Raw genomic sequence first — 23,743 nt, 5'->3', positions numbered from 1 at the left:
CCTTGTGGTAGTGTGTGTGCCGATCATGTGGATAGTCAGGTCAACCGAGTGCCTTGTCTTGAGGGCGTACTGTGATGGTGTCTGGTTCTGTATTAGTTAACCAGGCAACTCTTTTTTAGCGAATGGATACCTCAAGGCTTAAAAAATGCATTTGCTAAACATCAGTACATGGGAAAATTCGACGTGGCAGAAATTTTGCTTTGCGCGAGTCCGAGCGACAACAACAAGCGTTGACTCCGGTGAGTCCAAGACGTGGACAAGCGGAAGCAAGCTATAGCCGACGGGAGCGAGTTTAAAACTTGATGGTGCGGTGGTGCGGGTTCGTCACCAAAGTTGCTGCAAATCAAGAAGAGGGGCTTAGAGGGATGGCCACTAGAGATATCGAACAAAACAGTGGTCTGAGAGGTCAAGGGAAGGGCGGGGTAACGAGGCGGTGTGTGGCGGCGTCCGCCCACCCTGGGAAGGGGGGGGGGGAGTTGGCTGTTAGGACTAGGTCGGGGGGGAGGGGAGGGGGAGGGAGGGGTCGTGCGCGTGGGAGAAAGTAGAAGAGCATGTGGCAGCGTGATCATGGCTGTTGGTTGATGATTCAGTGGCTATGAAAATTGTTTCACGCACCTGACCGTACGGGCGGTCAAAAAACAATAATCCATGAATCCATGTTTTTTTTATGAAAAAACCTTAGCCACCAAGTTATGTGCTCCTCCAAGTCGTCCCATTCGACTTCCTTGGCCGCGTCGTTGCTCAAGAAGCTTCTGCCCGAGACGACAAGACTACCTTCGCGCCGACGGATGTCGGCCCCGCACCACGTGTCACAGCTCCGCTCAACGCACCCTCGCGATCTCCTCCGGCTGTCCTCCCTCGTGGGGCCGGCAAGGACGTGCCCGCGATGACGACGCCTCCCCGTCCGCGTCTTCAAACTTAACTCCCAAGGACAACCCATCTTCCGCCCACCCGCACACGCACCCCTCGTCCCGCTGTCACCGGGGCCCAGGCCCCCACCCGCGGTCTTAATTGGCCATCAAGCGAGGGGGTAAAACCGGACCCAAGTCGAGGGGCGCGTCACCTACGGCGTGGACGGAGCCTACCAGTTCCAAACCGCTTTTGCTCGCATCCTCGCCCTCCGTGCGGCGTCCAGACGGACGGCCCCGATCGCGTCGCGCGCCGTATAAAGGGTCGCCGCCCGGCTACGCGCACCCCGGAGATCTTTGCGTGACCGCGCAGCCAAGGGGGAAAAGAAAGAAAAGGAAAACCAACCAGAAGAAAAGCTCGGGAGGAGAGCGTGGGGGGACTAGGGAGCATGGCGGAGCACAAGGAGGAGCCGGTGGCGGAGTCCATGATGGACAAGATCTCCGACAAGTTCCACGGTGGGGACTCGTCGTCGTCGTCCTCGGACTCGGACGACGAGAAGAAGGGGTCGGCGGCGGGCGTCAAGGCCAAGATCTACCGCCTCTTCGGCCGCGAGAAGCTCGTCCACGCCGTCCTCGGCGGCGGCAAGCGTAAGCCCCCGAGCCCTGTGCTCCAGATTGGGAATTGATTATTGTTTGGTGTTAGATCCGTTGCGATCTGATCGCGTTTCGTCTCGCTTGTTTAGTGGGAACTGTTGCTGCTTTATTGCTTGGTACGGAGTCCTAACTAGCTTTAGGATAAGATGAGAGAAGCGATAGGACCCTCGGTTATGTGATTTCTCAGCTATCAGCCTGTTCTAGAGCTTGATTGGAGGGTTTAGAGTTTGTTCATAAGCAGTAAACTGAAGGTTTGGGTGTTGAATTTGGGTAATGGCGACGGTTAAACGGCGGCGCAGTTTGTCGTCACTCTAAACCCCTAATATGCTCCAGACGATCTGGGGGCAGTAGAACAGATCTGGATTGCTTAACCGCCTAGATGTTTATTCTGGTGTTTTGGCCTGATGTGAACGCTTGCAATTATTTTTTTGCTTGCAGCTGCTGATCTTGTTCTATGGAGGAACAAGAAGGTCTCCGGAGGGGTGCTTGCTGGCGCTACTGCCATCTGGCTGCTGTTCGAGGTCATGGAGTACCATCTGCTCACCTTGGTGGGCCACTGCCTCATCCTCTCCCTGGCAACCCTCTTCCTCTATTCCAATGTCTGCATTTTCATCCACAAGTGAGATTCTCCTCCTATATGAAATTGATCCAACTTATACTTGACCTGCTGCTGTTGATTGTGGTGCCTGCAGACACCATAGCCATTTGAATTTGCTAATTGCTTAGAACTTCTCATAATCTTTGGTATTTATGATATTTTAGGTCTCCCCCGAACATCCCTGAGGTGAAAATCCCGGAGGACATGACTGTAAACATTGCACTATCACTGCGGCATGAGATCAACCGGGGCTTCTTTACCTTGAGAGAGACTGGTCATGGTCGTGATCTGAAGAAATTCCTCATTGTATGTTGGTTATCTCTTCAATTTGGAAATGATTAATGGTTGGTGCTTTCTTGATCCTGCTCATGAACATGCGACTGTTCTTTGTATTCCCAGGTGATTGGAGGGCTCTGGCTTCTTTCTGTTCTTGGGAGCTACTGCAACTTTTTGACACTGTCATATATAGGTAATGATCACCTGTGCTGCAAGCCTATTTTCTTCACCACTCACTAAATATCGATGCAAGTTATTAATGGACACCTTTTTTTTTCCTGAGTGCAGTCTTTGTGGTGCTGTACACTGTGCCAGTTCTGTATGAGAAGTACGATGACAAGGTGGATGCTTTTGGTGAGAAGGCCATGATCGAATTGAAGAAGTATTATGCCATCTTTGAAGAGAAGGTCCTGTCGAAGATCCCGAAGAACAAGAAGCACTAGATCACAAGAGTTACCCTGCCGCGTATTGCCATCTGTGTTAATCTCAACTTGTTGCCTCATTTTGAAGGATGGTTCTGTGTCATTGCGTCTGTCTTTAGTTAATACTACTTGATACTAGTACATATAGATGTGGTGTGCTGATCCTTTTGTGAAGTGGAGTCATGCCAGCTGAAGATTGTTGATCTTCTTTTTTTGTTTATTTTTCAACTTTCAGCATGGTTACTCTATCTGGGAGCCGGAAATGTTATGGCATTACCTGTTCTAGTGCCTAGTGATATACTACTGCGTAGTGATTTATCCAGTTTTCTTCGTTCCTTCTATTTAATAGGTACTACCTCTATAAAGAAATATAAGACGTTTAGATATTAGTGATTAGTGATTTATAAACGATCTTATAGCAGTATTTTCTTGGACACAGAGTATTATTTTGAGAGACCATTTATAGGTATTGATAGATTTTCATTCGGTTATAAGAAATATGATAATTTGATATATTTTCACCAAGTATTTATGTAAGGGTTGCAAACAGAGGGTTCGTCTAAATGATGCGACCTCCCTAGCATCTTAACATTGTAAGAGCATAATAACCGTCGGTTTACGGGATGGGAACCTTTTTTGTCCCGAATAGATCCCGCAAAATTGTCTAGAGCATGTGTATTTCGGGCCGTTTCTTCTATAATATCTAGGGGGATTTGGAGCAATTTTTGCAGGGCCTGAAAAGTAAGAAACGGTGGTTGGTGCGAGGGGGATTTGGAGCAATTTTAGCTCCCGTCATGGTCTTCCCCAAGCACGACCTCGCCGGAATGCCTCGACACCGGTCACCACAGGACCCAAGCTGCCGCTGCTCGAGGCGTGAGCTACGCGAGCTAGTTAGCTACTGCCGCTGCCTGCTCCTCGCATCCGCCCGGACGCTCCTCGTCCTGCTCCACTGCGCTCGCTACTTCTCGCGCTGCGACACCTCCGTCCCAGCTGGAAGGATCTAATTGCAATCTTGCTTGTAGGGGCTTTATACTATTTTGTAGGGACATGAAACAATTTTATGCGGGATCTGTTCTGCCGACACACATGTCATTCCGTAGAAACACACATACCATCTCGTAAAAACGTTTTACATTGTTCTCTAAGATTGTTTTAGAGGACGAAGATGTATGGGATCTGCTAGAGATGCTTTAAGGGCGTTTTTGAGGCCATCCCTCAAATCACCATTAAATGTCCAGATGTCATGGATGTTTTCTACAATCCAAGCGTCTGCGGCCGCGTCTATGTGTTCGTCCCACAAATTGGGAGGAGATTCGCATTAGTTTGGACCTCTGTCACGTGGGATTTATGATAACCTTGGCCCACTAAAGTCCCCTTTCTCGGACCATTTCTCCCATTGCATTGCTTTTCGTTCTTCCCCTAGAAATAAAGGGTGACCTGCCGCCAGGTCCTTCAATAGCCGTCCTCTGGTGGCAACCCTCTGCCGACGACCGAGGTCGGTCGTCGGTTGTTAAGGGTGGGAGGAGGGGGGGGGTCACCGGATCCATACATGTGGATCGTGTAGCTTTAGGTTTTAGGCCTTTTGGGTTGTTTATCGTCTTGGCTTCACGATGGCGATGGTGACGCTCAAATAAAGAAGCTTTAGATCTTTCCCCAACGAGACGATCAATACTATGATTCGGGATGAATTTGAAATTGTTCAAGCAAGAATGACGTGGCAGCGGCGACATCCTCATGGTGGATTTGTGTTCTCGGGCTCCGCCGTTTGCTCCAGTGTCGACACGGAGCCTGGGAGGTAGTCCACTAGCGGATGTAGATTGTGATCTGCTTCAACAACATTGGAAGATGGTAGATCGTGTGTTGGGTTCGTGGTTTGTGACTGGCAAGTATGGTTTCATCCTTCGACGTCTTAGTGTGCAGGGGTGCTAGATCTGGAGTTCGATGGCGTGTTCGAGGTGTTGCCCCGGTTTGATTCGTTCAACGACAATGGCTTCGCCTTTGGTGAGCCACCTTGAAGGTCTACAAAACTACATACCAACGATGGAGCCGCGTCGAGCTCGGATAAGGAGGTGATCCGTCATTTTTTTCTTTGATAGCTGCTATGGTGGTGCCGGAGGCTGATGACGAGCGTAGGTGGGAAGTTCAGAGAATTCTTCGGTCTTGATTGTACTCCCTCTGTTCATTTTTATAAGACCTCGAAGACATTTCAAACAATGTATAAAATAGTTCATTTTAAATTGTCTGAAATGACTTATAAAAATGAACGGAGGGAGTATTTTTTTATGTTTGATGTTTCTTCGTGCAAATGCTAATGTTTTGACGGTATTTTAGTTTTGTCATGTTGATGTGTACTACAACTTTTATATGGATATAAATGAGACACCAATTGCCATGAAAAAGAGTTTGTATTACGCGTCCGCAAGTTTCGAGGACCAAAGTTTGTAATTTTCTCTGTCGCCTCGGTGGTGCTGCTGTATCAAATGAGCCCAAAGTTAGACCAGCCCACGATGCAGCCGACCCCCCAAACCTGACACTTGTCACGACTCAGGAACACGACGGCAGCACCGGCCAACACCACCACCGCGGCTCGGCTCGCTGCCCCACCTTCCTCTTTCTTCCCGCCCCCCCGCCTCCCTCCCACCGCGGCGTGATTCCAGCGCCGACCACCTACACTACACAAAACCCTAGCCAGTCCCCTCCCCTCCAGCCCGTCCCCACCTCGCATGCTCGCACCTGTCTTCTCCCGAAACCCCAGCCTCCTCTTCCTCCCCGCCGTCGTCCGCATCGCCCGCGGAGCAATGTCGGCCTCGCCGGCCGCCAAGGCGACCGTCTCAGTCGAGTACGCCAAGTCCGGCCGCTCCTCCTGCAAGGGCTGCAGCGCCGCCATCGCCAAGGGCGCGCTCCGCCTCGGCGCCTCCGCCCGCGACCCTCGGGGCTACGACAGCACCAAGTGGTACCACGTCGCCTGCTTCCCCGCCTCCTCGCTCCCGCTTGGCCCCGTCGAGGAGGTCCAGGGGTTCGACTCCATTAAGGTTTGGGTGTTTTTTTTCTGTTCCATTCGTATTTCGATCTGTTCTGTTTTTTTCTTGGAGGCTAAACTCCCGGTATTTGGGGGTTGTGCAGGATGACGATCGCGAGGAGCTGCGAGAGCTTGAGAAGGTAGCACATTCCTCACCTGTTGAAAATGCCTGTTCTGTTAGCGGTCTTCCCGCCACTCCTGCGCTGAATATTTCTGCCTATTGGATGGCAATTTTGAGTAATGTAAAATTATGTTGCCAAGGCCTCCTTCGGTTCATAGGAATATTGTAGGAATTGCAAAGGATAGGAACTTTGTAGAAAAAATTCCTGTGGAGCCCTTTGGTTTATAGGAATGGATTCCTATACCTATGTAGGATAGGTATCAATCCTTCACATTTCAAAGGAAAAAAAAACATTGGACTAGACTCAATGGAAAAATTCCTATCCTATGCATCAAATGACATCTCTTTCTCTGTAGGATTTGAGATGCATGTCATCTCACTTCCTATGATTTTCCTATTCCTATACTATTCCTATCCTATGAACCAAAGGAGGCCTAAATCATAAGGTGGAACGTTGGGGGTACCTTTCTATATAATCGATTTTTTTATGAGCAAAGGAATAAGAGATTTGACTTGTGCCTCCACAGAATGTAGTTTTGCTTCATAAAAATATGAACTGTTCCATGAACTTGAGAAATCTACTCTTTTCAGAATAATAAGAGAGACCAGACTGCAGTCAGTCCATTGGAAGTACCAAGTCCGAAGAAAGCAAAGGTTTCGCCTAAAGCAGAGGTGGCAGAAAAAGGAAGTGTCTCTGTTGAATATGCCAAGTCCGCCCGTTCCACCTGCAAGGTCTGCAATGCAAGCATCGCCAAGGGCGCTCTTCGCATTGGCGTCTCAGTCCATGACCCCCGTGGCTTCGACAGCACCAAGTGGTACCATGTCGCCTGCTTCCCCACCTCGTCGCATCCACTAGGCCCTGTTGAGAAGCTCAAGGGGTTCGACTCCATTAAGGTTTGTGCTCTGGGAGGCTTCATTTAATTGTTATGTAGTTCTGTTTCTGTATTTTTCTTTGGTGGCTAAACTGTTACTTTTGGCCTCCAGGATGATGATCGTGAGGAGTTACGGGAGCTAGAGAAGGTAACACATTCCCCACTTGCTGAAATGTCTACGCTGCTGTATGATGAATATTTCTGAGTACTAAATACTACCATATTTTGCAATAGTTTTGTAGAAGTATGTGTTTGTCCATAAAATTTACCCATTTTCAGAATAAAAAGGGAGACCAGGCTGCAGTCGGTCCAGTGGAACTATCAAGTCCGAACAAAGGAAATTCCCATATATCTTTACCTGAAGTAGAGGTGGCTGAAAAGGCAAGTGTATTTTATGACACCCAATATTTACTGTGGATTGTTTTGTGGGCTTTTATTCTAATGAAGTTTGGATGTCAATTGTTTGAAATTTGTGGATTTGATGGGAGGTGAACAGGAGATAACAGTTGGCCACTCATAGATCTCGTTTAGACAAAGTGGTATTGTTACCACATGATATTTCTGCACATTAGTAATTGGTGCACTTTTGATCCTTGTTTGTCTCTGTGACATGCCATGTCTTACATCACAGTTTGTTTAGTTTGGAATGCTTAGTTTGATTCACCATGTGTAAAGGTAAAGTGACTTGCCTACTTTCAAATCCCTCTCCTTTTGCATCATAGTATTTAGAGGCATCAATCATGTGACGTTTATAGTTCTAAGTTTCGCTTGAAGCTTCCTTACTAAGGTTGGATAAGCTCCATGAATAAGCCAGAGGTAGTATCAGATGTTAGCCTATTATAACTTGCACTTCGCCACATTCTATGTTCTTTACGAAGGTGGTGAATGCTGATCCTTTTATTTTGAGAGTCCATCCTAAGAAATGACTAGTACACATCTTTGTATCTTACACGTTTTCTAAAAAAAAATCCTACTACACTAAATCAATTAAATAACCAAGGCTGTGAAGTGGGGTAATGTTGACAGGACAACCGAGTCACTTTTTTTGAGTGAAAAAGGTTTATACTGTAGCCACCTCCTTCCTCTTTGTTTTCTTAACTTCACCTTGGAGCTCAGCTGCATGGTTATTTTTATTTGATTTATAATGCTGGTTTTGTTTTCCATAACAGTCGTCTCCAGGGAACAAAACAGTTGGTACAGCGATACCCTTTTCGCCTTCTGATATCAAGAAAACATACAAGGTAGTCTTGTAAATCCTAGCTAGTCTTACTCAGGTGTTTCTCTCTCTTTGGCTGTTGATAAACATTTTATTGTACTGAGTTACTACATGCACACCTTGTTGTCTGTTGACGCAGGATGCTACCCTTCCCACTCATTGGAAGGCTTTTGATACCGTTATTTTCCGTGAGCAGGTGTGTTGAGGAAAAAAAAAGAAAGTAACAGCTCTCAAGAATTATTTTATCCTTAAACAGTCTATATCACTCTACTACTTTTGGTTACATACCGTCTTGTAAAATTGTCAGAAAGTAACTTTGTGCAATTCTAATGTTCAGGATGATGGCCTTCATGCTTCAGCTAAGATTGCTGCTTTTGATTTCGACGGGTGCCTCGCCAAAACCTCAGTGAAGATGTATTATATTATATAATTTCCCTTCTTAAAATATGTTATGTTTGATAAGAGTGTTCTACATGCTTGTTCTGTGAATGTGGTATCAAATATTCATCGTTTTATAATGAAGACACATTTTAATTGATTTGCTACAGAAAAGATTTGTGTTACAGTTCAGTTCTATGGGCAATGTTTGTCTGGTTGGGCAATCTCATATAATGTCATCTATCTGTAAGTTATGGACTAATGTGTCCTACATCTTGTCATAACTGGAAGTGCAGAATGATATGTCTGTTAAAATCCAAAATGCTTCTTATTTAAATGTGAACATTTGATTAAAAAAAGTTTAGTCCATGCATGCATGACGTGGGCTCTCTACATAGGGCGCTCATTACCACATGTTCCTGAAGCACATGTATAGTATGCTACACTAATCTTAAAGAATCTTAAACTGTAGGAAATCACAACTTTTCATCATTCATCATCGCCCCTGTCTTGGTGTTCTTGACCTAATCGGTTTCCTTTTTTACAACCGTCCATTTCAAGTAACCTTCTCTTGAGAAAAATATTTGGTACCTAGATCTACTAGAGTTTGAGTTGTGAAAAAAAAGTGCTTATCTGATGGTCTTGAGTATAACCGTTAGGTGCTGGCTTGTGCGATGTGATCTTCGGAGACTGACTTTTTATAAATGGAGTTTCTGATTTGAATGCTTCTCTTATATGAGCTGTTACACTAGGGAGACAGTTGATAAATTTTGACCTACTGCAAATGTAGCATTGGTGCAGACAAGTGGTCTTTACAGCACAAATCAATTCCTGACAAGTTGCAAAGCCTGTACAATGATGGCTACAAGTTGGTTAGTTTCTTTCTTATTTTGATTCCATCACTTTACTCTTCTTCTGTATCTGTGTACTCCATTTCAAGATAAGTATACACATGGCATGTTAATACAAAATCATGTTGTATGGTGTTGGCAGGTCATATTCACCAATGAGTCAAACATTGAGCGCTGGAAGAATAAGCGGCAGCAAGCTGTTGACTCAAAAGTTGGACGCCTTGACAACTTTATTGAGTGTGTTAAAGTCCCTATTCAGGTATTCTGCTAACCTATCTTCTTTTCTCTAATATTTGTGTTAAAATGTGTCTCTTATGTTTCTGATCGATCCCTTGACATAATAAATAATAATAATAAGAGCTGTAGCTTATTGTGCTTGTGTTTCCCCGCAGGTTTTCATTGCGTGTGGTACAGGGAAAGGAAAAGGCACACCGGATGATCTGTTTCGCAAACCAAATTCAGGAATGTGGTGGTTGATGGCAGAGCATTTCAATTCTGGAATTGCCATCGACATGGACCAGTAATCATTCTATTTCTGATTTTTTTTCCAGAGTCACCATTTTGAATTGATTTATTTCATAGGGCGTAAGCTTAAACATTTAATTTTGAATGTATTTTGTTATCTCTGTTCATATGTGGTTGTTGGACAAGCAGCTGACATGCACACGGTTCATTTTTGTTTGTTTCTGTGAGCTGCATGTGTCGCTTAGCCATGGTTTCATTCAGGACAATTGCTTCTTGGAGCCATGCCCCTGTTGCTAACTTGCTTATATATCAACCACACTCACAAGACTGTCCTTGTGATCTACATGAAAGTACTGTTGTAGTATGTGTAAGATTCACCACATATCCTATGTTTAGGGCTTTAGGCCGAGTGATCAGCACATGAAGCTCCATTATAGCACCCGAGGTTCTGAGTTTGCTGCTAAATCCACACAAAGAATAGGGCCTCCACAGCTTAAACAAGAGTTATGCTGTTATGCAAACTAGTATTGCTCACCTTGTTCTTATAGTGTAAGTCTCTGAGTCTGTTCAGTATGTTGCTGCAAGAATTCATGCCACACCTTTTTCTCCTTAGGATTTGGTCATGCTACATGCTCTCCTTCTGAAATTCCCTGTGCCTTTTCAGATCTTTCTATGTTGGTGATGCTGCTGGGAGAGAGAATGATCATAGTGACGCTGATATAGAATTTGCTAAGGTATGGTGAAAAAACCTCTACCCTTGAGCTACAATGCACTAGCATTTCTTCATTTGAGTTCAAACATTCAGCAACTTGAAATGCCCCTCACACTTTTACTTGTCATTTATAGAAATGCCAATGAACTGGGTTTAGAAGCATATTTTTTATTTAGAAACTGGGACCTGATCACACCATACATCAGCATTTAAACTTGTAAATTTGAAAGTTGTTCTTTTAGCTATGCAATCAATTAGGAGACACAGTTTGAAAAGCGACAGATAACAGTTAGATAGGATATACTCCCTCAGTAAACAAATATAAGACGTTTTAGATTACTCAGAGGGAGTAGATCTTAAAGCTTGTAATAGGTACCATCAGATCAAGCAATTGTTTCTTCTGGAGTTTGGAAAGCTAGCCTTAGAACCCTTGGTTATAACCTGGATTTTTCAGCCATCTTTGTGTGTTAGGAGAACTTGTTAATTGGATATTCGTAAGCCGAGATGTGAATGATTTACTCTATAATTTGATAAGTCCATGTGAATAAACTATTTAAACATCCTTTCACAATAGTAAGAATCCCATCATAATGAACTCAGTGCGCTCAGAATTTGCCCGGCATGGCTCTGGGAATAGGTGCAGATTAAACATCCTGTTCTAGTTCTAGTTCCATTATCATTTTGACTTCATGCGGTACTGTCCTTATATGGGTATAAGACCCTACTTGCTAGCTGAGGCAACATGTCAGAATGATACAATAAAATCCAAGATACCCTTTTCCAAATCCCTGCTATTGGTACGTTTGCCATTTTGCTAATCACTGATGAAATAGACTATAGTTGAACTTGAAGCTAGTTTAAAGAATGCTGGTTCCATCTAAAATAATTTAGTATGCGAAAATAATTCCATTGTTTCCTCTAGAAAGCTGGATTATCTCATATATAATCCCCCACCCATCAGGTTTATGTACTTCTCTGCGGTACCTTGTCTGCATTTCCTATGTTATTTGTTCCACCAAAAGCTTTTTATTTTTTGAACTTTTTTGTTCGATATGCTACTTCATGGTTAGTAAGCTTTAATTGGCTCTATATTGTTTGCCTTCCCATTTCTGACTTTCTGTTGTATTTTCCATTATAGGCCATCGGTCTGAAGTTTCACGTTCCTGAAGAATTCTTCGGTCCCTAGGCGTTCACTGTGAGCAGCTATGTTAGGTGGTGAATAAGATGGTTTACTAATTGCCGTAGGTCGGTGTCTCATGTTTGGAATCTAAGAATGCCGCAGTTATTCTGACGTTGCAAGATCGCTGTTTAAACTTGCCGTAGTCCTTTGGTAGTATCATGCCTGTTCGGCTAGGATCGACTTGAATCAATGTACTGGGGGCGGAGAACTGTTGGGATCTGAGTCAATGCCATACTGGGACTCGTCGATCACTGATTTCTGTCGCCCAGTTGACTCGTATAATTGTCACCAGTGTCAAATGCGGGTTCACGCCCCCCATACCTCGTGTCCCAAAAGGCAAAAGACACCATTTTTCTCTCCCTGGTGGCATCAAAGTAAGAGACGCTGGTTCTTTTCTCTAGTTCTCTAACCTTCGCTAGCGGGAACAAAATGACAGGAAACAACCGTACGTCTGGGAGTCCTTCAAAGTCCAAACCTCGAATTCTTAGAAACCCAAATTCCAAGCTCTGAAACAATGCCAGAATATGTTCCTGCTGCTGTTATACTTGTTCTTGATGATTATTCACGTGGGAAACAAATCCAAGAGAAGCTCCTGTGTTAAATTGACACGGTTTATAGATTTAACACTGCAGTCCGCACTCTGCAGAATGCACAGCCTGGGAATAATTAGGCTTAGCGCATCTCAAAATAAACTTCCACTTGCATTGCTACTGACAACCAATGACTCCTTGGGGATTAAGGCCCCGTTCGGGAATTCATCAGCTTCTAGAATCTGGGGAGCGGCGATTTGCTTGCTCCCAGATTTTGTACTGCAGCTCCGTCCGCTTCTGGAGTGGAGCGTGGAGCGGAGTATTCCCGAACAGGCACTAAGGCCAACTCCACCGCGTGACCCTATCCTGTCTGCCCCCGTTCGTTTGGGGTAAAATGGACAAACCAGACGGTGCGTGACCGCAAACGGACATTTGTTCGCTTTGTGTCCGCTTTCGACCTATCCGCGGCCCAAGTTTGCGCCGGTTTTGGGGTGAAACGGACAACGCGCGGACAAGTGGGACGCGCACTTGTCCTCCCCTGGCCTGCCTGCCGGTGGGAGAAACCGAAACCCCCCCACGCCCCATTTGGCGCCATTTTCTACAAACCCTCCCACGTCCCTCCCACCCACCCCCTCTCTCCCCCGTCCATGGCCGACGCCCCGTCGAATTCTGGGGGCCTGGCCGTCGACCCGCCCACAAAGGTGAAGAAGAAGGCGGCCAAGGCGCCAAGGAAGCCGCGGTCGGAGTGCACGCCGGAGGAGATCGCCAAGTTGGACGCGGAAACGGCGAAGAGGAGGGAGCGGAGAGCGGTCGTCAAGGTCAATGCCGCCGTGGCCAAGTTCGCCGCCCAGCGCGATGCGATGGAGGCCGCACGACGCAAGGCCGCGGTCGACGAGAAGGAGGACCTCGTTAACAAAGCGCACGCCCTCCTCATGCTTGGCATGGGCCGTCCGGCCGGGTTCCCTGCAGCGGCCGCCGGCCCCGCGAGCACAGGCTCGTCGGTCGCCCGGCCTCCGCATTGCCAGTCGTGGACCGCGCCCATGTCGCCCGGCTTTCCTCCTCCAAGGCACGACTGCCAGACCCGTTTCTCGAGGTCGCCGGACGTGGGCTTGTTCGCCCCGTCCACACCGCGCCCCGCGGCCGTCATCGACCTCAACGTCACGCCTGGGTCTAGCAGCGGCGGCCGGGCGTCCGTCGAGATGCAAAGGAAGCAAGCACGGGCACCGTTCACGGGCACCATGTCGCCCCCCGCGTCTTGTTTGACGGAATGCCAACACCGACGCCAATGGTCGACGACCCCTTCTACAACCAGTACATGGAGGACGTGATCTTCGAGGGTGGGCATGGCCGTGCCTACGACCCCGAGGAGACCCAAAGTCAGGATGGCCGCGCCCAGTACGTGCCCGATGAAGAGGCCGACGACCGTGCTGACTACGACCATGGTGACTCGTGGCATGAAGACGATGACATCTATGTCGAAGGTGATGGTGATGAAGAATAAGGCAATGACGTTGATATTAGTGACGAGCCATTGTTCATCGACGAGCTCATCCAAAGAGCAGAAGCACAAAAGAAGAGGAAGAGCATTCGCACGGGTTCATACACACAAGATGAGGACAAGTTGATTTGCCAAGCTTGGATGGAGATTAGCCAAGATCCGAAGACCGGCGCGCAACAAAAGGGCATTGTTTTTTGGACGAGAGTCCACAAAACATTTCATGAAAGGAAGATGTTTGAGCCCTCCAATTTACAAGCAACCGTGGCATCGGCTCGATTCAAAAGAGATGGTTGTTCATCCAACAAGAGTGCAACAAGTATTGCACCACATTTGAGAGCGTTGAAGCACGACCCGTGAGTGGTCTCGGCGTTGGGGACATGATATGCTATCCTCTTCCTAGCCCTTTCCTTGCTACGGCCATGAGACTTCGGCCGTGTATATGTTTGCATGTTCACTTCTTGTTGATCATGTGGTTTTGGCATTTCAATCTTTGGAGGCATTCAAGGCCCGGCACAATGACAAGCCATTCACTCTTACGCATTGTTGGACGATCATCAACAATTGCCCCTAAGTTCAAGGACCAATACCGTGAACTACAAAGGAAGAGAGGACTAAAGACGGCCAAATTCGCCGGAGGTGGAGATGGCGAGGCGTTGAAGAGGCCGAGGGGCAAGATCAACTCCAAGGTTGATGACATACGTGATGCCTCATCCATGGCATTGCATGACACTTTTGCATGACATGATGTCCCAAAAGGATGTGAGGGACGAGAAGAAGCGGCAAAGTAAGGAGGAGCAAATGAAGCAATACCTAGACCTTCAAAGAAAGAAGCTTGAGATGGAGGAGGCAGCCAAGAGGAGGAAGATCGACATGGAGGAGGCGGCCCGGCAAAGGCAGCTCGACATGGAGGAGGCGGCCCGACAAAGGCAGCTCGACATCGAGGAGGCGGCCCGACAAAGGCAGCTCGACATCGCGGCCGACAACGTCAAGGCCAGGCAGAGGCAGCTCGACATCGAGGCCACGAATGCCGCCACAAAAGCGAAGGAGGTGGCCCTTGCGATCATGAGCGTGGACTTGTCGAAGATGAGCGACAAGACGAGGGCCTGGTTCGAGGCCAAGCAGAAGGAGATGCTCGACGCCGAAGGCCTGAATTAGGTCATCCGATCGGCCGTGGCCGTTCTTTTTGGAGGTTGGCATGGGTGCCGCCCGCCCGCTAGGCCGCTGGCTGTGTGCCGGCGAGAAAACATTTATTTTGGTGGCCGGCTGTGTTGCCGGCCGCTGGCTGTGTTGCCGGCGAGGACAACTATTCATTTTGGGGGCTGGCTGTGTTGCCGGCCGCTGGCTGATGCCGGCGATGGACGTGTAGGCCGCTGGCTCTGTTGCCGGCGTGATGAACCGCTAGCCTGAACTAGGGCTTGGCATTTGAAACGTTCTTTTGGTTTTTTAAATAGACACGGACATGATGAGGTAAATGGATCCGGCCGCGCGCTGGGGCACGGCCACCGCATCTCAGGACACGCCCGGACACGATCCCAAATCCCTACCCAAACGGACAGAATCCGGACAAAACGGACGTCCGTTTGGGGTCGCGCGGTGGAGTTGGCCTAAGTCTGCAGTCTGCATAGTACTACGTACTCCCTGACAAATGTCAACGTGCTTGTCTTTTCTCTAGTTCATGATCTAGTTAGGGATTAAGTCTGCAGGAACGAGCAAAAATAGTCAGAGTGATGTGCACTATATGGTACTCCAGGAATCGCTGGGTTCATGATCAAGATCAACTAGATCCTGCCACTGCTATGAGAAGGATTAGAGGGGACTTGGCACTTCTCGATCTTCCTCGACATCATGCAGCTCTCTTGCCGGGTCATGGATAGGGCCCACCAGTGGGGCAGTGGATCAAAATTGATCGTGATAGTGCGATCAACTGTGTTGGAGACCACCGTTGAATGGTGACAAAACGCACCAGGTTATACAAGCTGTACTCATCTCTGAAGATGTACTATTCTTGATCAGTTTAGACTGCGTCAGCTGCCACCGACGGCGGTCTTTCTGGGGAACCGGCAATCGAGATGCAGGATTGATTCGCTGGTAAGTGAATCGATTTGTTTCACCAGCCGACCAAAGCATGCTGCAGCTGAGACGGACGATCTGGAGGAGGGTGCGGTGGCCTGTGTCCAAGAGGATGCGCGCCGTGGAGAACACGGAGGCGCTGTCGCTGACCACGTTCACGTCCCTGCTGATCGAGTTCGTGGCGAGGCTGGACTGGTGCACGCCGTCGACGAGCTCCCCAGGCTTGATCGAGTTCAAGGAAGAAGGCGAGGCGAGTTTGAGTAGCTACTAGGAGTTGGCCGTGTCTCACGAATCGGTCGTTCGATGCGTCTCACGAATCACGACGCTACTTTTTATTTTTGAGAATCGAATCACGACGCTACTATTCGCGCCATACCATACTATGCCAATCAATTGGGCTTGGACTTGGGCTTTTCCATCAAAAAAGCACGAAGTGGGCCACCTATGTAATCTACGAAGATTCATGTAGATGCCAGCCTAGCTCGCTCCGGCTTGGAGGGTTCCGCAGCAGCCGTGTGCACAGACACAGACCGTCAGTGGGTTCCATCGTTTCTATGGTTCTTTTGATGAGGCCCTTTTTATACACAGGAACCCTTTCTTTCGTCAAAAGGTATTGCGAACTTGTATAGTTCATATTCTTTGGCTCTACTTATCCATTATAAAGTAAATATGTCTTTTCACAATAAGAGTTATCCATACAGCGATAGTATTTAATTATTAAAGTTGGCTAAGTGGCTGAGCCTGTTAGTCTGTTCTTTTAAGATAAAGGAGCATAATCATTTTTGTTTTTATTACTATTTTCTCTGCTTAATGGATAACCACGATCATCCATGGAGTCAAGAAGGTTGCAGCAGTAGAAGCGATCGCCTGTCACGAACTTTGTATCTTGTTGAGAATTTGCTACTTCAAAATTTTATTGTTGCCTCCGACTCGAAACAAGTGATAAGCGACATTGAGAAGGAAACAGACAGTACCTATGGACACATTATCAAGGAGGTCAAACATTGAGCATCAAACTTCAAGTACAAATACATTTTCGAAGGCCGAGCAACCAACACAGATTCAGATAGCAAAAATGCTAAACACACGGGCATTCTACGGAACTGTTACGGGGCTAACGATAAAATCTCTCCATCGCCCCCCCCCCCTCTGATTTTCAGGTGGGTGGGGCCCAACCTCCCTCTTAATCCAATAGTAACTTGCCATGTCAGGAGGAACTCGTAAAACCCAGTAATAAGTCTTTGACCTCCTCCGGCGTCGTCGTCGACGAGTGGCTGGACCTCGTCTACCGCATCCACCGCCGGCGCCTCGACCGCCTCGTCGTCGGCCTCGACGTCGAGTGGCGCCCCTCGTTCCGCGGCCTCCCGCCGGGCCCCGTCGCGCTGCTGCAGCTGTGCGTCGGCCGCCGCTGCCTCGTCTTCCAGATCCTCCGCGCCGACTACGTCCCGGACTCCCTCTTCGACTTCCTCGCCGACGGCCGCTTCACCTTCGTCGGCGTCGGGGTCTACGGCGACGCGCAGAAGCTCAGCGCTCACTACGGGCTGCAGGTGACGAACGCGGTGGACCTGCGCTACCTCGCCGCGAACATGCTGGGGAAGCCGGCGCTGCGGCACACCGGGCTGCAGGGCCTCGTGTGGCAGGTGACGGGCGTGTGGCCCGAGAAGCCGCACCACGTGCGGGTCAGCGCCTGGGACGCGCCGCGGCTGACGCGGGACCAACTGCAGTATGCTTGCGCCGACGCCTTTGCATCGTTCGAGGTCGGCCGAAGGCTCTACGACGGCGAATATTAGGTCAAGGGTGCCAATGCCATCCGCTTAGTTTTCTAGGGTTATTAGGTAAATAGTGTTATCTTTGCTTTGCACCCAAGCATGTCGATATTTAGTTTGCCCTGGTGTTGAACTTTTAAACTTTACAAGATACTCCTTCCGTTTTTAAATATAAGCTCTTTAGAGATTTCAATATGGACATGGACTACATACGGATAAACATATTTTAGAATGTAGATTCATTCATTTTGCTAGTACATATATAGGTCATATTGAAATCTTTAAAAGGGTTTATGTTTAAGAACGGAGGGAGTACAAGGTAGAGAGTATATCTGGTGAAATGAATTGAAAATCATGTTTCAAATATTCCAAAATTTTGACAAAAAAGCTAGTGTAACATAATCCACAGGTTTCATACACTAGTAGAAAACGAAGATTTAGCGCCGATTCGTAAGGGCCTTTAGTGCCGGTTCCATAACCGGCACTAAAGGGTGGGCACTAAAGCCCCCCCCCCCCTTTAGTACCGGTTCGGCACGAACCGGCGCTAAAGTGCCACCACGTGGCGTGAGCTTGCGCCCTGGTATGGGGGACCTTTAGTACCGGTTGGTGTTACCAACCGGTACTAAAAGGTTTTCTTTTTTGAAAATTTTGGATTTTTTTTATTTTTAATTTTTTTGAATTATTTGATGATTTAGTCTCTAATCACCTCTCTTAACTGCTCAAGTGTGGATCACTCATTCCAAATCATCTAACTTCCCGACTGGTCACCCATCCCTCTCACTACTCCAGCCCGAGCACGCTTAACTTTCGGGTTCTATTCTCCTTCGTTTCCGAGTCTGCACTTGTTGTTTTCCTGACAATAGTAAGATGTCAATCCTATTAACCCTCAGGAGTTTAGCTTGAGCATGAAGTCACACATTTCACCGTTTGAGTTTGAAACTATTATTCTAAAAAACAATAATTATTTAGTAACGCTAATATTTCTTGAATAAGTTTGACCATAGTTTGACCAGATTTGACCAAAATTCAAAAAATTGAAATAATTATTTAGTAACACTAATATTCTTGAATAATTATGTAGTAACATTAATACTTCTTGAATAAGTAGTTTGACCAAATTTAACCAATTTTTTTTAAACAAACTGAAATTTGAGCATATCTTTTTTTCCTTTTGGAATTTGAGGATTCTAAAAAATTCCGAACAGGCCATAGGCTGTCTCCATCGGATGCGGATTTTCGTGCTGAAAATTTTAATATATTATACGTTTTTTTCCGACATCGTATGCAAAAGTTATAGCCGTTTTACATTTTCCCTACACTTTTTGCAAAGCATGTCCAAATTTAAGTTTTCAAATTTTCCTAACTAGTAGATGTAGTAATATAACTACCTCTCGAAGGATTTTATTTTTTGAAGTTTTTATCATTTTTCTTTTGATTTTTTCAGAACTGAAATGGCGACACACGAGGGGGAGGGGGGGGGGTAGAGTTTGAAAATTGCCCTATAGTGCCGTTTTGTGTCACAAACCTGTACTATAGGTCAGACCCCTTTAGTACTGGTTCATGGCACGAACCGGTACTAAAGGTCGTTCGTGCCACGAACCGGTACTAAAGGTGTTCGTGGGGCCCCGGCCTGACGCCAGCCTGCCACCATCCCTTTAGTACCGGTTTGTGCCACGAACCGGTATTAAAGATTCAACACGAACCGGCATTAATGCAAATCCGTTCGAACCGGCACTAATGGTACCATTAGTACCGGGCCAAAATCAAACCAGCACTAATGTGCTTCACGTTTGACCCTTTTTCTACTAGTGATAAGCATGCAAGATATAATAAATTAAATCAAGTTCGCTTTAGAGGTGTGAAAAAGAAATCAACATCACTTTAAATAACTCATATTTTCATATGTCTCACTTTTGGTTGCCAAATTTATGTCCTTTATCATAGCTCTCATAATATCGCCTGTTGAGGATATGACTATCAGATATGACCCGCCCACAATGACGGTTCACCTGTATGAAGCCCAAGAGTATACAAGGTGGTGGTTCACAGTTAGGCTTATGATAGGCCCAGGCCCAGGGGCGGCTTAGGGCCCGTAAGTATAAACCGCCATGTATGAATAGACTTGTAATGTAAGGCATGTAAGATACGTCACTGAGCCGGACACGTTGTATGAGCCGGCCGAGATTCTGTAGGCCGCAGGGCGTGAACCCGTGTATATAAGGGGACGACCCGGCGGCGGCTTAGGGTAAGAAACAAAAGATCGAGAGCCAGGTTAAGCGTATTCGCTCCTTGGTCATCGAAACCTAGCAATATCACCTCAACTGGATTAGGCCTTTACCTTCACCGCAAGGAGCCGAACCATTATAAACCTCTCGTGTCCTTTGTCCCGTTTAACCCCTTTAAGCTTCCTAGTTGCGATGGCTCCACGATTAAGTCCTTTCACTAGGACATCTGGCGTGACAATTCCACGACAGTTGGCGCCCACCATGGGGCTTGCGCACGGTGGATTTGAGTTCTTGAAGGGCAACTTCGAAGGGCTCAAGGGATATGTTGTGGGCCGGATGACCAAGAGTCGTCGCGGCAAGCTCTACATCGACGACGCTGGTTGGGGCCCTGACGCCGGCTCAATTGAGTACGGGTATCGGGTCCCCTTTGGCGGAATCCACGTCTTCATCGGCCAGATCGGCGAGCCGGGCCCTGAGCCGGACATCTGCACCGACATCATCGAGACGACTCAGCGCGAGAGACCCGCCCGGACTCAGCCCGCTGTGAAGCGTGCCTTCGTGGGATGCATCCATGGAGGAGAGTTTTCTGAAGGATCTGCGTCTGGTGGTGAGACGACCATCTGCTCTGACGGTGGATCGTCCATAGGGGAGACGGATTCGTTATATCAAGTGCAAGACGGTGGGCTTGGGGGCTGTTCTGATGGCAGCAGTATTTCGGACCCCTTTGAGCCGCCAAGCAGGGCAGGGATCTTCATGACTGGCACGCAGCCCGTTCAAAACTCTACGGCTGCGGCAGTGATAACCTCAGGGTCAACGGCGGCCGGGGCAGGAGGCTCTGCGCGCCTGCCGGCTCAGGTACTGATGGATCTCATGGACGGGATGACAACCCTGTTAACTGACGTGGTTAACCTAGCGGATCAGGCTCAGCACGATGCAGAAGTGGCATGGTTACGTGAGGAGGTAGTACAAGCCAAGGAAAACCTAGCAGCGGAGGACGTCAGGATGGCCGCGGAGCGGGTGACTTTAGATGCTCGAGCTCAGCAGATTCAATCAGAGGCCTTCCAGCTCATGATGGATCTGAACGCATCAAATGAGATCATGAGGAGAAGACACCAGAAGGCTCAATCACGTCTGCCTCTGACTTATGATCCTAGAAACCTCTTCCGCACACCCGGTGCAGGCCCCAGTAACCCGCCGGAGGTAAACCAGGTGGCAACGCCCGGGGCTGGGACGCCGGTTCAACCACGGGTGATGGAAACTCCTCATATGAATATTGCTTCACCTCCTTATGTACCAACACCACCGGGTCATTATTCTAACCCTTTGGAGAACATGATCGTTGCGGCGGCGCGACTGGCGGCTCTACCAGCGGAGGGTGACTCTCCGACGGCAATTGAAACCCGAAGGGTCAGAGAACTTCTTCAGACGGCTCTGCCGCAGCAGGAGGCATATTCTTATAGTCGAGACAGGATCCATTCGACCCCTCGCCCAAGCCAGAGCCCGAGTTATAGCAGGCACATAGATCCAGCAGTCGTTTCAAGCAACTCCCGGCGCCGTGACCAGCCGTGCGGGCATGACCCGGCACGTGATGGGGCTCTTAACTTGGTGGACCAAGACAAGATCCGTCAAGAGGTTGAGCGGGCGGCTCAACAGGCAGCTGAGCAGGCGGCTCACCAGTCTTTTTCGGTTCATCCGACGGCCTCTATTGAGGCAGGCGTGGCCACAAGGACTGGAGGTGTCCCTTGTTTGGTACCCGCTCTGCGTAATGAGCGTTTGCCAAAGGATTTAAAGGGGCCTCGAAAGGTGCCTAATTACACGGCCGATTTACAGCTAGGGGCGTGGATTGAAAGCTATGAGATGGCCATGAAACTACTGGAGGCCAGTGACGCGACAATGGCCAAGTACTTCGCCATGATGTTGGATGGAACGGCCCGCACCTGGCTGAAGGGGCTGCCGCCCAATTCCATTGGTTCATGGGCAGAATTAAAAGCCCGATTTATTCAGAACTTTAAAGACACCTGCAAGCAGCCTATGTCAATTGTGGACCTGCGCTACCTCGCCGCGAACACGGTGGACCTGCGCTACCTCGCCACGAACACGCTGGGGAAGCCGGTGCTGCGGCACACCGGGCTACAGGGCCTTGTGTGGCAGGTGATGGGCGTGTGGCCTGAGAAGCCGCACCACGTGCGGGTCAGCGCCTGGGACGCGCCGCGGTTGACGCGGGACCAACTACAGTATGCTTGCGCCGACGCCTTTGCATCGTTCGAGGTCGGCCGGAGGCTCTACGACAGCGAATATTAGGTCAAGGGTGCCAATGCCATCTGCTTAGTTTTCTAGGGTTATTAGGTGAATAGTGTTACCTTTTGCTTTGCATCCCAAGCATGTCGATATGGAGGTTGCCCTGGTGTTGGAACTTAGAAACTTTACAAGATATTTCCTCTGTTTTTAAATATAAGCTTTTTAGAGATTTCAATATGAACTACATACGGTTAGACATATTTTAGAGTGTAGATTCACTCATTTTATTGAAATATCTGAAAGGGCTTATATTTAGAAATGGATGGAGTACAAGGTAGAGAGTATTATATCTGGTGAAACGAATTGAAAATCATGTTTCAAATATTCCAAAATTTTGACAAAAAAACCTAGTGTTATATAACCCACAGGTTTCAGAAACGTGCAAGATATAAAATCAAATCAATATCACTTGGGAGGTGTGAAAAGAAATCAACATCACTTTAAATAACTCATATTTTCATATGTCTCACTTTTGGTTGCCAAATTTATGTCCTTTATCATAGCTCCCATAATACCGCCTCTCTCATTTTTCAGGCTTTTTTTGGAACATTTGGTTTCCACTTCCTATGAAAACTTTGTTTCCACATATAGTAGTAGTCTCTTGAAATAGACTTCCGTCTCGCTTTATATAGAAAGCAACACGGCCGAATGATATAACATAGTGAGAAAGTCTTTCTTACAAAATATATTAAAGAGGAAACCGTATAACAAAAATTGCACCGCAAAAAACACACACAAATCCCCTTAACAGCGCAATTTCATCACCGCCTTCGAGTCTATCAAGCGCACCCAAGGGTAAGGCCCGTTGCGAGACAGGATCACTTATCGCCACACCGGTTGCCGGCCACACGACCAAGAAGTGCAGCCATCAATGGCGGAGACAGGGGGGACCAGCAGGGGCCCTGGCCCCCCTTAAGATTACTGATTTGCTGCTAATTACTAGATGAACAGTGTATATTTTATAAAAAAATACATGTATTAGTATTGTTTGGCCCCTGTTATTGAAACTTTGAGTTATTTGGCCCCTCTGATCCTTAATTTCTGACTCCGCCACTGGCAGCCATCACCTTCACCATGAGACTCGACCAAAAAGTGCAGCCACCACCGCCACCATGAGACTCGCTGGAGAGCCAAACGGGCAGTCCACCACCCGCGGGCAGGCCTGGCATCCTGGACCAAACCCCTCACCGAAATCAAAACACGAGGACGTTGCCAACAAGAGGCGACGCAACCGCCTCGCGCAAATCCAGCAAGTCTCCACCTTGACTTGACGAAGTCTCCACCTTGACTTGACGAAGGTGGCCAAGCCACACGAAGAGGCCAACCCACCGGCCCCTGCACCCGGCTCACGCCCGCCTACACCTTGGACGGTGGGTTGATTCTTGACTATTCAGAGTTGAAATATGGACTTCTCTCTTTTGAGATATGGCACAAAACATCTAAAAAAAATATGACACATAAACTAAACAGATCCACAAGCCTTAGAATTTAACATTGTACGGAACAGGCCACGAAACATATATTTGCATTGCCACTTTGTGAGTATATCCAGTCGCACGAGGCATATGGCACATAGCTTTCCTATCCAACGTTCCATTTGAGGCTTTGTTCGGTTACACCTTCTCACAGGGGGATTGGGATGGATTGGAGGAGGTTTTGACTTGTAGAGGGTGTATTTTTCCTGTCATCCGAACAGGCCCTGAAGGTTAAGATGCCGAGCACGAGTTAGGAAGAGAATGTCTTG

The 23,743-nt window shown here is 47.8% G+C and overlaps 2 protein-coding genes across 2 annotated transcripts; both read left to right on the top strand.

The window, feature by feature from the left end:
* Positions 1-1,187: 1,187 nt before the first annotated feature.
* On the top strand, positions 1,188-3,120 carry LOC125544663 (reticulon-like protein B3). Its single transcript, XM_048708410.2, has 5 exons — positions 1,188-1,496; positions 1,941-2,121; positions 2,265-2,406; positions 2,500-2,569; positions 2,665-3,120. Exons 1-5 carry the CDS (start codon positions 1,298-1,300, stop codon positions 2,817-2,819), a joined length of 747 nt encoding a protein of 248 aa, XP_048564367.2. The 5' UTR covers positions 1,188-1,297; the 3' UTR covers positions 2,820-3,120.
* Positions 3,121-5,389: 2,269 nt separating this feature from the next.
* On the top strand, positions 5,390-11,867 carry LOC125544662 (phosphoesterase). The gene is made up of 13 exons (XM_048708408.2): positions 5,390-5,830; positions 5,922-5,957; positions 6,530-6,832; positions 6,923-6,958; positions 7,090-7,191; positions 7,980-8,051; positions 8,166-8,222; positions 8,364-8,440; positions 9,195-9,276; positions 9,398-9,514; positions 9,648-9,775; positions 10,385-10,454; positions 11,571-11,867. The coding sequence occupies exons 1-13, from the start codon at positions 5,522-5,524 to the stop codon at positions 11,616-11,618; spliced, it is 1,437 nt and encodes a 478-aa protein (XP_048564365.1). The 5' UTR covers positions 5,390-5,521; the 3' UTR covers positions 11,619-11,867.
* The last annotated feature ends 11,876 nt before the right edge of the window (positions 11,868-23,743 follow it).

Source organism: Triticum urartu, chromosome 3A (genome assembly GCF_056163025.1).
Source record: "Triticum urartu cultivar PI428250 chromosome 3A, HENAU_Tu73, whole genome shotgun sequence".
NCBI lineage: Eukaryota > Viridiplantae > Streptophyta > Magnoliopsida > Poales > Poaceae > Triticum > Triticum urartu.
Note: the sequence above shows the minus strand (reverse complement) of the source record. Positions and strands in the feature narration are given on the sequence as shown.

What these genes read in the sequence shown, in the direction of transcription:
- LOC125544663 (XM_048708410.2), top strand. Translation starts at nt 1,298, where the DNA reads ATGGCGGAGCACAAGGAGGAGCCGGTGGCGGAGTCCATGATGGACAAG. An exon ending in GTCTGCATTTTCATCCACAA is followed by an intron (nt 2,122 to 2,264) that starts GTGAGATTCTCC and finishes ATGATATTTTAG; the next exon opens with GTCTCCCCCGAACATCCCTG. An exon ending in TTTGACACTGTCATATATAG is followed by an intron (nt 2,570 to 2,664) that starts GTAATGATCACC and finishes TCCTGAGTGCAG; the next exon opens with TCTTTGTGGTGCTGTACACT.
- LOC125544662 (XM_048708408.2), top strand. Translation starts at nt 5,522, where the DNA reads ATGCTCGCACCTGTCTTCTCCCGAAACCCCAGCCTCCTCTTCCTCCCC. An exon ending in AGGGGTTCGACTCCATTAAG is followed by an intron (nt 6,833 to 6,922) that starts GTTTGTGCTCTG and finishes TTTGGCCTCCAG; the next exon opens with GATGATGATCGTGAGGAGTT. An exon ending in ATATCAAGAAAACATACAAG is followed by an intron (nt 8,052 to 8,165) that starts GTAGTCTTGTAA and finishes CTGTTGACGCAG; the next exon opens with GATGCTACCCTTCCCACTCA.